Source organism: Amphiprion ocellaris, chromosome 24, assembly GCF_022539595.1.
Source record: "Amphiprion ocellaris isolate individual 3 ecotype Okinawa chromosome 24, ASM2253959v1, whole genome shotgun sequence".
Lineage (NCBI taxonomy): Eukaryota > Metazoa > Chordata > Actinopteri > Pomacentridae > Amphiprion > Amphiprion ocellaris.
In genome coordinates this window covers 18716185-18733818 of record NC_072789.1, presented here as the reverse complement: position 1 = coordinate 18733818, position 17634 = coordinate 18716185, and the positions used below count along the sequence as shown (strand labels likewise).

Sequence of the window (17634 nt, the reverse complement as noted above, 5' to 3'; positions counted from 1 at the left end):
ATTTAGAGTTATTGACTTGCTTTTCTCAAGTAAACTTGACTGAAATTCGACATTTTTGCATAAAAAGCACCACAAACTGTAAAAAAAAATTTGTAAAGTCTATGTAAAGATTGAACTTGAATTTAACCGTTTCGTCTATTAAATGAAGATGCATGAAGGTGCATTTAGAGTTACTGATTTCCTTTTCCCAGGTAAACCAGACAGGAAATTGGGCATTTTTGGATCTAAAGCACCATAAATTGCAAAAAACAAGTAAAATTAAGTAAAATCTTTGTCAAAGTTGAACTTGAATGTCAGCACTTTCATCTGTTAATCAAAGATTTAGGATGAATTTGGGGTAAATTCAGAGTCATTGTCTTGCTTTTTTCAGATAAACTTGACTGAAAGTTTATGTTTTTGAATCAAAAGCACCACAAACTGTAAAAAAACAAGTAAAATTAACTAAAATCTATGTAAAGATTGAACTTGAATTCAATTGTTTCATCTAATAATTAAAATATGAGAGTAAATTTAGTTGTCTTCCTTTTCTCAACAAATTTGACTAAAATTTGACATTTTCGAAAAGATAAATCATGCATTGTATAAAAAAAACTAGTAAAATCTATGTAAAAATTTTACTCATTTTGTCTATTAGATGAAAATTTAGGATAAATTCAGACATCGTCTCTTTTCACAGTTAAACTTGACTAAAATTTGATATTTCAGATCAGATGAACCAAACACTGTAAAAAAAGTGAAATTAAGTAAAATATATGTAAAAATTGAACTTGAATTTTACTGTTTCACCTATTTAATACAAATTTAGAGTTGTTGCCTTCATTTTCTCAAATAAATTTGATTGAAATTTGATTGAAATTTATTTGGATCAAAAGCACCACAAATTGTAAAAAAAAAACAAATATATGTAAAAATTGAGCTTGAATTCAACAGTTTCATCTATTAAATGTAAATTTAGACTAAATTTAGAGTTACTATCTTCTTTTTCTTGGGTAAACGACAAAAATTAAGCATTTTTGGATCTAAAGCACCACAAACTTTAAAAAAAAAAAAAAAAACAAGTAAAATCAATCTAAAAATTGAACTTGAATTTAAATGTTTCATCTGTTAATTAAAGATTTAGAGTAAACGTAGAGCCTTGCTCTTCTTAGATAAACTTGACAATAAATTTAAAAAATAGTAGTTTCTGAAATTAAATTCTTGGTCCAATTAGCAGCTGTTCTGGAGCTTTCAATCGCCCAACATGGTCTTCATCAGTTGTCATAAAATTTTTGGTGCTGAATTTCCATTTTTTTTTTTAAACAGTTTAAGGATTTTTTTTGTCTATTTTAACATTAATTTCCCTAGAAATTAGTTGAAAGGACAAAGATTAGCCTTTAGGTCCATTTAGCAGCTGTTCTGGGGCTTTTGATCGTCTGACATGGTCTTGATCAGTTGTTATAAAATTTTTGATGTTAAATTTCCATTTTTTGACCATTTTAAGGATTTCTAATCGCATTTTAACTTTAAATATTTATTCTTGAGAGGACAGTTTTAGGCTTTAGGTCCATTTAGCAGCTGTTCTGGAGCTTTCTATCATATGACATGGTCTTCATCAGTTGTCTCAAATTTTTTGATGTTGAATTTCCATGTTTTTTGAGTTTTTTTGGGGACTTACAATCATATTTTGACCGTAAAAAAGACTATTCCTGACAGTACAAATCAAATTCCAGGTCCATTTAGTAGCCGTTCCAGGGCTTTCGGTCATACGACATGGTCTTCATCCCACCTGCGGTTTCCAAGGTGAAAAACAAACCTTAGATTTTCAGGATTCCTTCGAGGCCTGAGAGAAAATGGGACGTTTGAGCGTTGAACTTCTGGTCCTGCTGGGTGTAGAAAACTTGACCGTTGAGCGCCTGCTGCTTGCTGTGTTTGTGTTCTGGAGCTTTCTGCCGGCGCTCTCCTCCGTCTTGTCGCTAAACTAGGCCACAGGAAGCGCCTAATGGTTTGATTAACGGCCGCTGCCGGCTGCTGACATACATCTTGCCGGGAGTGAGTTTGTCAGCTGAGATGGATGTGGTGTTAGCGTTAGCTGCCGGCTCGCGCCGCTCCGCCGGGACCGAGCGTAAATACCGAGCGCCTCCTCGCCGGCCCTCCTACCCATTCTGGGTAGGAGGGCCCAAACAGCCCCCAGTGCTCCCAGTTAAGACCTGCTGCCAGACGGGAAACCAGTCAGGAGGCTCAGAAACTGGATTTAACCAACCAACGGTGGGAGATTTTCAGTCACAGCTGCTGGTTTCAGCTCTAAACAAACAAAATGAGGTTTTTAGACCTGCAACAATCAATCAGCTAATCAATTTATCAATTAATTATTTTAGTCTTTTTTTTAAAGAGAAAACAGTAAATTCAGTGATTCCAGCCTCTAAAATGTAAATAAACTGAAGATCTTTGAACTAAACTGAATGTTAACAGTGAAGATAAACACTGGAAAAACCAAACAGTTCAACTGTAGTTTATCAGCAATTTGGTTGGTTTTAGACTAGTTATAAACTGGTTTAGACTGGTTATAAACTGGTTCTAGACTGGTTATAAACTGGTTTTACACTGGTTCTGGACTGTTGTTTTTTTCTTAAATCTCCAGTTTAGACTGGTTTTAGATGGGATATAAACTAGTTTTAGACTGGACTGGACTGGGGTTTTTTTAAACTTGGTTTTACACTGGTTATAAACTGGTTTCTCAGCCTTTCTGAACTGTTTTCTGCAGCTCTGGAACCTTCCATCCAGTAAACCTCGTCTTTCTTTCCATGTTCCATGAGTTTTCCTGCCAGTTAGCAACAGCCTCCGCCCTCTGGAGCAGCCTTCAGAGATCTTTACCAGGTTAGCGGCTGCTAATGGCCTGGAAGTGCTGCTCAAACAGCTGGAGATTAGCAATAAGAGCTAATTAGCGGCTCTGCGGAGGAACCCACAGTTTGTAAACCTTTATGAGGGTTGTCATGTCGCTGCGTTTTAAAGGTCTGACGGAGCGACAAGTGGTTCAGAAGACTACAAACAGCGGCGCGACGACCAATATGTTCCCCCGTAAACACGCTGAAGTCAGTGGGTCCTCCTGCTCAGATGATTAGAGACCATTTAAAGAGCTTTTATTGGAGTTGCAGCTCAGTTAGAAGGAGATATGAGCTGAAAAGTGTTAACTGGAACAATAAAAAAATTCAGAAAGACCACAAATAGATGCAAAATGACCCCAACAAGACACAAAATTACCATAAAGAGACACAAAATGACCCTTAAAGATATAAATCCACAACAAAAACAAACTAAATGGCCTCAAAAAGATGTAAACTGACCACAAAAAGATGTAAAATGTCCCTGAAAGACTGAAAAAGAGCCAGAGAACTAAATCAGCCTCCAGCCAGCAGCAGTGGGAGGATCAACATCTTCTTATTGTCGAGGAAACTCCATCACAGCTGAAGGTCTGAAACCTGAACCTCCAGCAGGAAGCAGCAACATCCACATTACTGAGGCTTTGATAAGTAATTATCCTGGTTTTTGACATTTTAGTGCTTTAACATCAATGTTATTTAAGCTTTGGTTCGTTCATATCCAGATTTTCCATGTTTTGGACCAACAATATCTGGGATTTTGACAAGTTGGTGGGTTAATATCCAAGGTTTTGACACTTTGGTCCATTATAATCAAACTTTTGGCTTCTTGGTCCGTTAATATCCAAGTTTTTTTTATATTTTAGTACATTAATATCCAGGTTTTAGACTCTTTAATATATTAATATCCAGGGTTTAGACTCTTTAGTACATTAATATCCAAGTTTTTAAGATTTTAGTTGATTAATGTCCAAGTTTTTGACTCTTCAAGTGCATTAATATCCAGATTTTTAAAACTTTACTACAATAATATCCAGATTTTTCCACATTTTGTTTCTTTAAAATCTGTTTTGAAGTTTTGTCTTGTTGCTTTAGGTAGATTATAATCCAGGTTTTTGACATTGTGGTGCATTAATATACAGTTTCTACACATTTAGTTCCTTTAACATCTAGGTTCTTCATCTTTTGGGGCAATCATTTCAAGGTTTGTAACATTTTGATCCATTAAAATTAAAAGTTTTTGAAGTTTTAGTCTGTTAGTGTCCAGGTTTTTGACAGTTTGGTGGATTAATATTGAGGTTTCTGATATTTTAGTCCATTAATATCCAGGTTGTTGATGTGTTGGTCTGTTAATATCCAGGTTTTTAATGTTTCACTGCAACAACATCCAGGTTTTAGATATTTTTGTGGGTTAATATCCAGATATTGTTGCCTTTGGTTGATCATATTCCAGGTTTTTGACATTGTGGTGAATTAATTAGTTTAGTTTTATTAGTTTTTTTAAATGTCTTAATATTCGGGTTTTGACTCTTTAGTACATTAATATCCAGTTTTTGGACATTTAGTTCCTTTAACTAGGCTTTAATCCTTTGAGGCAATAAATTTCCAGGTTTTACACATTTTGGTGCATTAAAATCTTGATTTCTGAATCTTTTTGTGGGTCAACATCCATCTGTTCTATCTTTTGTGCCTTTAATATTCAGATTTTTGATGTTTTAGTACATTGATATCCACTTTTTCGACATTTTGTTCCTTAAATATCCAAGTTTTTGATGTTTTGTTGGGTTAACATTCAGGTTTTGGATGTTTCATTGGGTTAATATCCAGGTGTTTGACTTTTTGTTCTTTTAATTTCCAAGTTTTTGACATTTTGGTCCATTAAAATGTAGGTTTTTTTAAAAATCTTTTTGTGGGTTCATATCCAGGTTTTTGAAGTTTTTGTAGGTGAATGCAGTTTTTCTACATTTTGTTCCTTTAATATCCATTTTTTTAAAATATTTTGGCATATTAATATCCATGTTTTTGACATCTAGGTCCTTTAAAATCCAATTTTTCTACGTTTTGTTTCTTAAATACTCAGGTTCTTGATGTTTCATTGGGTTAATATCCAGGTTTTACATGTTTGTTCCTTTAATATCAAGGTTGTTGATGTTTTTGTAGGTTAATATCCAGTTTTTTTATGTTTCGTTCTTTTAAAATCCAAATTTTTAAAGTTTTATTGGGTTAATATCCAGGCTTTTGATGTTTTGTTGGGTTAATATCCAATTTTTCTATGGTTTGTCTCTTTAATATCCAGTTTTTCTACATTTTGGACCTTTAATATCCAGTTTGTTGATGTTTTGTTGGGTTAATATCCAGGTTTTTGCTGTTTTGTTGGGTTAATATCCAGGTTTTTGATGCTTCGTTGGGTTAATATCCAGGTGTTTGATGCTTTTGTGGGTTAATATGCAGGTTTTTAATGTTTTGTTGGGTTAACATCCAGGTTTTTGATGTTTTTGTCGGTTCATGTTCAGGTTTTTGATGTTTCGTTGGGTTAATGTCCAGGTTTTTGATGTTTTGTTGGGTAAATGTCCAGGTTTTACAACAGAACCACACTAAAACTTCTGTCTGCAGTGTTTAAAGTTGAATCCTGAGCCTGATGTGAAACCCTGAACGCCGCCAGTATGTGAGGTAAAGACCCTCCGTGATGTTTATTGGTTGTTTTATCATGCCGAGGCGAGCCAATAGCTCTTTCAGACTAATCGTTGTCCTCCAGCGCTTTGTCTTGGAGCTATTGGTGCTAATTAGCCACCAAACCAGGCCGAGCGAGGACAGAAATAAGGTCAGGAGATATTTACACCATCACACAAAGATGAATCGCTGCAGCTTCTTTTTGCTCAGCAGAACCAAGCCGAGGATTGGCTCATGTTTCATGTATTATTCTGTTTCAAGAGGAAAAGAAGAAGCTGCTTTTTCAGTTTCTGCTTCTGACCAGAAGAGGATCCATCCACTTGTAGTTTCTGCCAATCTGCTACCATTTTCCTGATGAAACGCATTATTTATATCAATCCAACTACAATTTCTGCATCCAAACTCTCCCTGGATGTTGACCTTGTTGTTAAAGTATTAACCCAAGAAAAACAAAATATAAAATGTCAGAAAATGATTCATCAGATGTCCAAAGAATGTCATGAAAATGTCATAAAAATGTCTCAAAAATCTCTTAAAATCTTGAACAAAACAAAAATTTTAATAAAAAACTGATAAAATGTCTGATAAATTAGAAAAACGATCATTTTGGCTCTTTTTTAAATGTTTTAGTACATAAATATCCAGGTTTTGATATGTTGGTATGTAATATCCATGTTTTTAAAGTTTTGGTACATAATAATCCAGGTTTTGGAAATCTTGGTCCTTCAATATCCCAGTTTTTTAACGTTAGTAATTTTATATCCAGATTTTTGATATTTTAGTGCTTTGATGTCTATGTTTTGGGTGTTTTCGTTGTTTAATATCCAGGTTTTTGATGGGTTAAAATACAGGGTTCTAAGGCTTTGTTACATTAATATCTTGGTTTTTGACATTGTATTGCAATATTGAGGTTTCCTAAACTTTAGTACATTAATATCCAGGTTTTTGACTCTTTCATACATTAATTTCCAGGTTTTAGACTCTTGATACATTAATATCTTGGTTCTTCATGTTCTGCTGCAATTATGATCCATTTTATTGATGTAAAATTCGTAATTCATTATCTATGTTTTTGATGTTTTAGTGCCTTAATATCCAAATCTTTGGTGTTTTGGTTGTTTAATATCCATGTTTTTAATCTTTTGGAACATAATAATCCAAGTTTTTGACTCTTTAGTGAATTAATATCCAGGTTTTTGACTTTTTAATACATTAATATCCAGGTTTTACACTCTTTAGTACATTTAATATCCAGGTTTTAGACTCTTTAATACATTAATATCCAGGTTTTAGAGTCTTTAGTACATTAACATCCAGGTTTTTGAAACTTTACTACATTAATATCCAGGTTTTAAGACATTAGTACATTAATATCCAGGTTTTTAAGAATTTACTACGTTAATATTTAGGTTTTTGAAGCAGTGGATTTGCCGCTGGCTCGAAGCTTCGAAACAACACATTGGTGTTTGGAGGTTTGTTTACTCGGCTGCAGTAAAATGAAGCCGGTCCTTTCGGAGGTGTCTTGGGAGCTGCCGGGTCAAAAAATAGACACAATCCTGCTTCAGCATCTCCCGTCAGGCGTTCAGCCGAGCGTTCATCGACACGGGAGGCGGCCGAGTGCTGACGCGACAGGACGTAACCTCCATCTATTTCAGTCCATCGAGCCGGAGGTCCGGGCCTCGGCGGCGATCGGAGAGCGGCACCTGCGAGGCATTCATCACGGCGAGGAGGAAGACGAGGAAGAGGCATCACTCAGGAGATTCCCCAGAGCTCCTCCTCCTCCTCCTCCAGCATCTGTAGTCCCGCCTCATTAACACATCACAACAAGAAACAGCTTCCACTCATAATGTGGATCTTAGTTTCACCTCCACCATCTCCATCTGCTTCATTTACAGATTCCCCACAGTTACGACTCTTTACTGCGTTTATATCCAGGATTTAGACTCTTTAGTGTATAAATATCCCAGTGATTCTCACTTTAAATCGTTAATACCCAAGTTTTTGACTCTTTAGTACATTAATCTTCAGGTTTTAGACTCTTTAGTTCATTAAAATCCAGGTTTTTGATACTTTAGTGCAGTAACGTCCAGATATCTTATGCTTCTCTACATTGATTACAAGGTTTTTGGAACTTTCGTGTCTTAATGTCAAAGTTTTTGATATATTTTTATACTTTAATGTGTTGTTCTACAAATTTCTGATGCTTTATTGCATTAAAATCCATGTTTTTGATATTTTACAACATCAATTTCAAGGTTTTGGGCATTTTAAGGCATTTATGTTCCAGTTTTTGAGACTTTAGTTTTGTTAACGTCTAGGTTTTTCATCCCTTACTACATTAATTTCAAGGTTTTAGGAACTTTGGGACTTTAATATCCAGGTTTTTGACACTTAACTCCATTAATTTTGTGGCTTGGGGGACTTTATGACGTTAAAATCCAGATTTTTACACTTTTGTAACACTTTTAAAACTCATGTTTTTTATACTTTACTACATTAACATAGAGGGTTTTTTTTAATTGTAGTGGATTAATATCCAGGTTCTTGACTCTTTGGTATGTATTTTTGTTCTTTTTGGGACGTTACTCTGCTAATATCCAGACATTGTAGACGTTTATCTCCAGGTTTGTGGTCCGTCAGTACGTCCAGATCTTCTATCCAGAGCTTCATTGTGTGTTCAGGTGTTATTCTTAGCTGTGCTGTTTCCATTTGCAGAAGAAGAAGTGTGTCGTTAATTTACGTCGTTTCCTGCTGAGCTGCTCGGCTGGTCCGGGCCGAGTCCCAGAAGCCCCCCTGGCGAGGGCGCCGGCGGGGTAATATGGATGTTAGCTGGGAGCGCGCTGACAGCCCCAGAAGAGGCGATTTAATTCATTGTATTTTAATTATCGCTCTCGTTCTGAGGCCGGCCGCGACAGCCAGCCTTTATCATGGCCCGTCGCAGCAGATAATAAACTTTAGCTTTCAGGTAATTACTTAATCTGGACAAACCTGTGAGTTAAGCAGCGCTATTAGGCAACGCAGTGATAAATCAGCCACTGATTACTGGACGCCGCCATCAGTCATGAACCCTCTAAGTAGCTAAACTATACAAACAGCATGCTAACGACATGCAGCCTGCAGGGGGAACAGCAGCAACTAGCAACCAGGAGCAACCAACAACTAGCAACCAGCAGAAACCAGCAGCAACCAGTAGAAACCAGCAGCTAGCAGCAGAAACCAGCAGCAACCAGCAGAAACCAGCAGCAACCAGCAGAAAGGAACCAGCGACAACGACTTGTTTGTCTTTTTGTCGTTTTTTGTGTCTTAATTTTCTGGTTTTGTGTCTCGTTTTTGTCATTTTAGGTCCTTACTTTCTGGTTTTGCGTTTCATTTTTCTCAATTTTGGTCTCATTTTTTTGTCATTTTATAACTTGTTTTGGTTGTTTCCCATCTTAGTTTTCTGGTTTAGCATCAGCGTTTTATGGTTTAGCATTTTAGTTTTATGGTTTAGCATCAGAGGTTTCTAGTTTAGCCTCTTAGTTTTCTGGTTTAGCCTCTTAATTTTCTGGTTTAGCATCTTAGTTTTCTGATTTCGTGACTTGGTTTTATGCTTTAGCCTATTAGTTTTATGGTTTAGCCTTTTTGTTTTCTGGTTTCACGTCTTAGTTTTCTGGTTTCGCGTCTTAGTTTTCTGGTTTCGCGTCTTAGTTTTCTGATTTCGTGACTTGGTTTTATGCTTTAGCCTCTTAGTTTTATGGTTTAACCTCGTAGTTTCATGGTTTAGCGCCTTAGTTTTCTGGTTTCGTGCCTCGGTTTGGTCTTTATCTGCAGTAAAAGCCTGCGCTGCTGCCGGCTGAGTCACGGCTGAAGCGTGTTGAAGCTGAATAAATGAGTTGTCAGGGAGGATTCTGGAGGACCAGGAGGAGGAGGTCCGGTCCGGTCGGCCTCCAGCCTTCTTCCATCACCCGGACAGCTCCATTGTTCTGCAGAACAAAAGGCGGCGCTGGGAGAGTTCAGCGGGAGGCTTTAGCTGCTGCGACGCCCCAGAGGACGAAGCATTACGATCTGCTGCACTTCCTCATAGTCAGGAGAGCGTCGCCTTCCTGCGTTCCTGCGCTAAAGTTGGAGCTAAAGTTGGAACCGAAACCACCGCGAAGAAAGATGGTGATCACAAGACTCGAAACCTAGGAGGACATCAGTTTAGTTTGGAGTCTTTAAGACGTGAATTTAGACATTTTTGGAAATTTACTACATTAATATCCAGGTTTTTAAGACTTTAGTTCATTAATGTTCAGGTTTTAGACTCTTTAGTACATTAATATCCAGGTTTTTAAGACTTTAATACATTAATTTTCAGGTTTTTGATTATTTTGTTCATTAATATCCAGGTTTTTGACTCTTTAGTACAATAATATCCAGGTTTCAGACTCTTTAGTATATTAATGTCCAGGTTTTCAGACTTTCATACATTAATATCCAGGTTTCTCTTTAGTATATTAATATCCAGGTTTTTAAGACTTTAGTTCATTAATATTCAGGTTTTTGACTCTTTAGTACTTTAATATCCAGGTTTTTAAGACTTTACTGCATTAATATCCAGGTTTTTGACTCTTTAGTACATTAATATCCCAGTTTATAAGACTTTACTCGATTCATATCCAGGTTTTTGACTCTTTAGTACATTAATATCTAGGTTTTTGACTCTTTAGCTCAGATTTGATTGTTTTCCTGCAGCTTCTTAAAAGCCTTGGAGTTAAGCGTTTGACGGTCTGCTGCCACATACAGAAAACTAAAACAAAAACACGTTTTCAGGAACTCTAAATACCTGCAGACGTTGTGTCCAGATGCAGATTTTCTCAGTGTTCCCAAAAGAAACCACATCGCTGCTCCTATTTCCAGCTGCTGTTGGACGTCAGGTAATTACAGCGTCTCGCTTCCATTAAACTCCCGACCTCGAGGCTTTTTCCATCACAAACAGTGATTTTAACACTCAGTCTGTGAAGCAGACCTGAAGAAATGGAGCTTTTTAACTCTTCACACATTTAATTTCTGGATATTTGATTTTACAGGCAGGTTGATGCACGAGAATGAAAACCAGTTGGACTCAAATTTAATATTTTTACCAAACTGGCTCATTTTTTCCCCACATAAATGGCAGAATTTTGCAGTAAAATGGCAGAAAATCACAAGTCAGAGCTATAAAATGGAAATTAGTTTTTGGTTTCATGAATTAATGTTTTTAGTGTTCAACCAAAACAAAAATGCATTTTTACCTTTTAATTGTGCTCATTTTATTGTTTACTCTGATTTATTAGAAAGGATGGCACAATAAACTACATTTTAATGTTTAGATCAGCTGTAGAAACACGTTTCACCACCATGATTGTGTCCTCAACAACCTGAATCATTTTTGTTCTTTTGTTTTGTCTCATTTTGTCTCATTTATCCTCATTTTGTGTCTCGTTTGTCTATATTTTGCGTCTGATTTTCCTAATTTCTTGTCTTTTTTTCCTTATTTTGTCTCAGTTTGGTCACTTTGTTGAATTTTTCTCATTTTTGTGTCCCGTTTTAATTTTTTGTCTTGTTTTTCTCATTTTGTCAAATGTCTGTCATTTTGTGTCTGATTTCTCGCATTTTTTTCTCATTTTGAGTCTTATTTTTGTCATTTTGTGTATAATTTTTCCATATTTTTCTCATTGTCCTCATTTTGAGTCACGTTTTTATTTTGTTTAAGTTTTGTAATTTTTATCATTTGGTGTCTCATTTTTTTTGTCATTTTGCATCTCATTTTCCTAATTTTCTTTGCAGCCAATAGTTAATTTTTGATAAATTTTCAAATATATCACATAGAATAAAATAACTGATTTGATTTGCTCATTTTTCTTGATGGAAGCTGACCTCACATGATGCCTTCAAAGACTGTCGTAAAGTTGATCATTTTTTAGGACAAATTTGAAGTTTTCTTGATTTTTTTTTGTCATTTTGCATGAATTTTGAGTATTTTTAGGGGGAAAACTGTCATTTTTAAAACCCAAAGTTGTGTGAGACAAATCAGGTCAAACTTTGAGTTTTTGTCATTTTGGATACACTTTGAGTCATTTTGGACCAGTTCTGGTCCTTTAGTACATTTTTTGTGATGAATTTTGAGTCATTTTGGGTAAAAATGGGTCATTTTGTTCTGTTTTTGTCATTTTAGATATTTTTTTAACAAGTTTCACGTCAATTCGATTTTTTTTGTCATTTTGCATAAATTTTGAGTCATTTTCAAAAAGTTTCAAATGCTTTAGATGCTTTTGAAAAACGAAATTTTAAATTTGCGGTCCTTTAGGAGATTTTTTTTATGACTAATTTTGAGTAAATTAGGGTAAAAATGAATCATTTCATTCTGTTATTGTCTTTTAGGACTAATTTGACGTTACTTTAGACGAATTTCGAGTCTTTTTGATTTTATAAATCAAAAAGTTATATTTTTTTTGTTAGAAAACCTGCCGGCCGGTTTCGTGTTTCAGACGTGAAAGCAGAAAATAAACATAATAAATCCAGTTTTTATTTCCTCTGATGACACCGAGGCATTCCAGGGGCCGGCGGCGGCGTTTCGGTTTCCGTGGCGTCAATGAAGCGGCGCTGAGTCGTCACGGCGACCCCAGGCGCAGTAAAGCGGTTTATTCTGGAGGCGCCGAGGGACCGGGTCGGTCTGTCGCTCTGAGTGTGAGGAATGGAGCTGCTGACTCACCAGATAACCACGATGCTCCTGATTCCCACTGGAGGGACGACTGTGAACGCAACGCGAGACCAGCTGCACTGTAAAAAAAAAAAAAAAAAAAACACCCCAAAAAACATTTAACGTTTAAACAGGAAATTCATTGTTCTGTTCATTTACAAAATTAATATAGTGACTGTCAAAAAAAGGTTGCAACATGTTTAGATCAAAAATACATGTTTTTACAAATTAAATACATTTTTCATGAATATTTTACCAGATTCAAATCAGTAAAAATATCATTTTTTATTTATCTATTTTATTGGTAAGATTAATTATTTTGGTTACAGATATTCACTGTTTTGTTAAATCACAGATATTAATATTAAATATATAATTACACATCTTTTTTTCCTTTTACTCTATTTAGAGCAGAAAAGTTCTTTTACAGATATTTGATTCAGGGTTTGGACATTTAAAAATACTTTTCCCAGTCCAGTAAAATCACAACAAATAAAAATAATTTACATGTTAATCTTAAAAAACAGGCCAAAACTGTAAATAACATCCATGAAAAAAAATTATTTAATATTAAAAAAATTTAGTGTTTGACTATAAATTAAACTATTTTAATCAACTAAAAATCTGATTAAATTACAGATATTTGCTGTTATTTTCCCTGTTTGAACAGTTTTTTCCAACGTATTTTTGCTGCCAGATTTTCCCTTTTTTTACAGTTTAATTTTTACAGTGCTATTTTTTTGTAGAAAAACGTTCACAGGAAACGTGACATCCATTTAAAAAAAAAAGCTGTTTAAATAAAAACAGAAAATTAACGAAGACATTTTAAACCTGCAGGTTTTCAGTTCTTTTTTTTTTTTCAGATGAGCAGTTCAAAGACTGTCATAAAGTTTAAAACCCAACAACTCTGTTTTTACAGTTTCTTGCTCTGATAGTCTATTCATTTGGAGATTTTTTTTTTTTTTTAAAAACACATGATGTTTTAAACCTTCTGACTTTCAGTTTTCATTTTTCCACAAATGTGCAGCTTGAGGACCGTTGGAAATTTGACAATCTGACAACTCCTGTTGTTTTTGCAGTTTCTTGCTCTGACAAAATGAATCTTTTTAGTGGTTTTTTTTTTGTGTTTGGTTTTTTTTTTTTAAAAAACTGCCTTACTTTTTTCCACCAGGAGGTCTTTTTGGTTAAAGTCTGTGTTTTTAGGGAATCTGACGATTGTTGGAAAACAAATGAAGATGTGAAGAAACAGAAAACTGACTTCAGTTCTGACCTCAGCAGCTCCGATGAATCGTCTCTGAATCCCTGAAACACAGAAAACAAGCTTCAATTAGTACCCGTCACTCTGATGCGTTCACAGATGTGGGTTTTCTGAGCTTCTGTCTTCAGAAGAAGCTCGTCAGACTGGAAGCTTCCATCACCCGTCGGTTCAAAGAGCGACTTGCTGCAGGTCTTTGTCAGCTGGACGTCTTTTATGTGTGAGATGTTGGACTTCTTAGGACGACTTTGATTATTTATTTATTCCTCTTCTGCTGTTTGATAGCACTGATGTTTTACACCAAAGTGCTTCTGAACTTCCTTCGTCCTCTTTGACTCGGAGACTTGTGGTTTATTTAAGTCTCTTCTTCTTCTCCTCTCAGCCTCCCATCACGTCTTCCCCAGCTTCCACACTCCCATCCCCGTCGACATCCGACACCACGACGGCCGATACCACTACGAACCGCTGCACGCCATGCACAGGTATGTCCTCCATGCACAGGTGTGTTCTCCATGCACAGGTATGTTCTCCATGCACAGGTATGTCCTCCATGCACAGGTATGTCCTCCATGCACAGGTATGTTCTCCATGCACAGGTATGTCCTCCATGCACAGGTATGTTCTCCATGCACAGGTATGTCCTCCATGCACAGGTATGTTCTCCATGCACAGGTATGTTCTCCATGCACAGGTATGTCCTCCATGCACAGGTATGTCCTCCATGCACAGGTATGTCCTCCATGCACAGGTATGTCCTCCATGCACAGGTATGTTCTCCATGCACAGGTATGTTCTCCATGCACAGGTATGTCCTCCATGCACAGGTATGTTCTCCATGCACAGGTATGTCCTCCATGCACAGGTATGTTCTCCATGCACAGGTATGTCCTCCATGCACAGGTATGTTCTCCATGCACAGGTATGTTCTCCATGCACAGGTATGTCCTCCATGCACAGGTATGTTCTCCATGCACAGGTATGTCCTCCATGCACAGGTATGTCCTCCATGCACAGGTATGTCCTCCATGCACAGGTATGTTCTCCATGCACAGGTATGTCCTCCATGCACAGGTATGTCCTCCATGCACAGGTATGTCCTCCATGCACAGGTATGTCCTACATGCACAGGTATGTTCTACATGCACAGGTATGTCCTACATGCACAGGTATGTTCTACATGCACAGGTATGTTCTCCATGCACAGGTATGTTCTCCATGCACAGGTATGTTCTCCATGCACAGGTATGTTCTCCATGCACAGGTATGTCCTCCATGCACAGGTATGTTCTCCATGCACAGGTATGTCCTCCATGCACAGGTATGTCCTCCATGCACAGGTATGTTCTACATATATAGATGTACACTGCATATGAAAAGTATCCCCCCCTTTAAAGTAGCTGAACTCATTAAACGGAGGTCAAGCTAGTTGATGCCAGCAGTGGAAGCATGGTGGTGGCATTATTATAATATAAAGCATGGTGGTGGCAGTATCATGATTTCATGTATAAAAGCACCAAAAGGTGAAACATACAACACTTCTTACTCTCTATGTTCTCCATGTACAGGTTTGTACCAAATGATGAGTCTCATTCTTCATGAAACAACCACAACAAGATGCAAAAACGACAAAAACACACAAAATGACCAGAAATAGTCACAAAACAACCACAAATCTCAGGAAAAGGACCACAAAGAGACAAAATGAGCAGAAAGAGACAAAAAGACCCAAAAATATACAAAATGAAGAGAAAAAGGCACTAACTGACCAAAGCAAAACAAAAAACACCACAAAAAGACACAAAAGATGCACAAAACAACCACAAAAAGACACAAATAAGCAGAAATAGACACAAAAACACCACAAAATGAAACAAAAATACCAAGAATAGACACAAAAGACACAAAAGGACACAAAAAGACACAAAAAGATACAAAATATGCACAAAACAACACAAAAATACCAAAAATAGAAACAGAAACACCGCAAAAAGACACAAAAATATCAAAAGTACACAAAAACACCACAAAATGACACAAAAAACAAAAAGACACAATAAGACGCAAAAACATGTAAAATGTTCACACAAAGACAAGAAATGAACACAAAAACCACAAACTGACTGGTTCTGTCCACCTATCAGTGTGTTATTGTGTGTGTTCTTGTGTGTGTCTGTGTGTTATTGTGTGTCTGTGTGTTATTGCGTGTGTTCTTGTGTGTGTCTGTGTTCTTGTGTGTGTCCGTGTGTTATTGTGTCTGTGTGTTATTGCGTGTGTTCTTGTGTGTCTGTGTGTTCTTGTGTGTGTCTGTGTGTGTCTGTGTGTGTTATTGTGTGTGTTCTTGTGTGTGTCTGTGTGTTCTTGTGTGTGTCTGTGTGTGTCTGCGTGTGTTCTTGTGTTTTCTGTGTTTTCATTAAAAGCTGATCATCTGCAGCCTGAAGCCAAACCTGTAATTAACCTGCTGCAGCCACATCCAGCTTCACTCCTCTGGGAAATAGACACAATGGCTACACAACAGACACACAACAGCTACACAACGGCTACACAACAGCTACACAACCAGGAAGAGGAAAATCTCCATTTCTGGCTTCATTCAAACGTCAAATCAGGTTTTTATTCACCGAGAATCTGAAAAAATAGCAGTGAAACTGCTGGAAATGAAACAAAGACACACAAAGACTCACAAAATTAACAGATAAAAACACAACAACACACAAAGAGGCACAAAATATCCAGAAAAAGACACAAAATGACGACAGACAAGTGGACAAAAAAATTACCACAAAGACACAGAAAACTACTACTAAGACACAGAAAATCAACACATAAGACATAAAAACCGAGAAAAAGAGACACAAAATGACAACAAAAAACAGAAAATGAACACAAAAAGCCACAAAATAACAAGGAGCCAAAAAATGACCACGGCCAGACAGAAATACCCCCAAAGAGACACAAAATCAACACAAAACACATAAAAAACACACAAAGCAACACAAAAAGATGCACAAAGAAACAAAAAAAGACACAATAAAAGCCACAAAGAAACAGACAATGGCCATAAAAAGAAACGAAATGAGCATAAAAACATAAAATATACATAGAAAGACACAAAATGACGACAAAGAGGAAAAATAACGACAAAGACACACAAAATGATGACAAGGAGACAAGAAATCACCATAAAGAAACAAAAAGTGACTATAAAAACACAAAATGACAAGAAAGACACAGAAGATGATGACAAAGACACACAAAATGACACCATAAAGACACAAAATGGCAACAAAGGCACACAAAACAATGACAAGGAGACAAAAAAACACACAAATATACACAAAATGACCACAAAATAACACAAAATGAACAGGAAGACACACAAAGTGACAGAATGAAGACACAAACTGTCAACAAAGAGAGAAAATGTGACGACAAAGACAAACATAACGATGACGAGAAGACCAGAAGTCACCACAGAGACACAAAATGACCAGAAAGACACACAAAATGATAACAAAAACATGCAAAAATACCACAAAAAGACGCAAAACCACCACAAAGACACACAAAACAACTACAGATAAAAAAATGACAACAAGACACAAAATCAACAGAAAAAGATGCAAAATGATGGCAAACAGACTAAAATTAACAGAAACACAAACAAAAAATACACAAAAAGACACAAAATAATGACAGACACACAAAATGACAGAAGACACAAGAAATTCACAAAAAGCCACAAAACGTCAACTGACAAAAAGTGACCACAAAGACACAAAATCTACAGAAAAAGAAGAAAAAAATGACGTAAAATGACAACAAAAACACATAAAAATAAAAATGACACAAAAAGACTGCGTAAAGACACAAAACACACAAAAAACGAGACACAAAATGAACAAGAATAGACATTAAATGACAGCAAAAAAGAAATCATCACAAAGAGACAAAAAATGACGACAGACACAAAATGACAAAAAAAGAGACCAAAAAATGACCAATAAACACACAAAATGAACAGGAACACAAAATGTTGACAAAAATGTTGACAAAAACATACAAAATTACCACAAAAAGATGAGAAACCACCACAAAGACGCACAAAACAACTACAAACGGACAAAAAAAATGATGACAAAGACAAAACAATGACA

The 17634-nt window shown here is 36.2% G+C and overlaps 1 protein-coding gene across 1 annotated transcript in view; it reads left to right on the top strand.

The window, feature by feature from the left end:
• The window catches only part of LOC111580119 (zinc finger protein GLI2-like), a 75233-nt gene that overhangs the window by 22135 nt on the left and 35464 nt on the right, over positions 1 to 17634 (top strand). Inside the window, 1 exon segment of the mRNA XM_035956028.2 lies at positions 13863 to 13962. Within this exon segment, the coding sequence (XP_035811921.2) occupies positions 13863 to 13962 (100 nt within the window).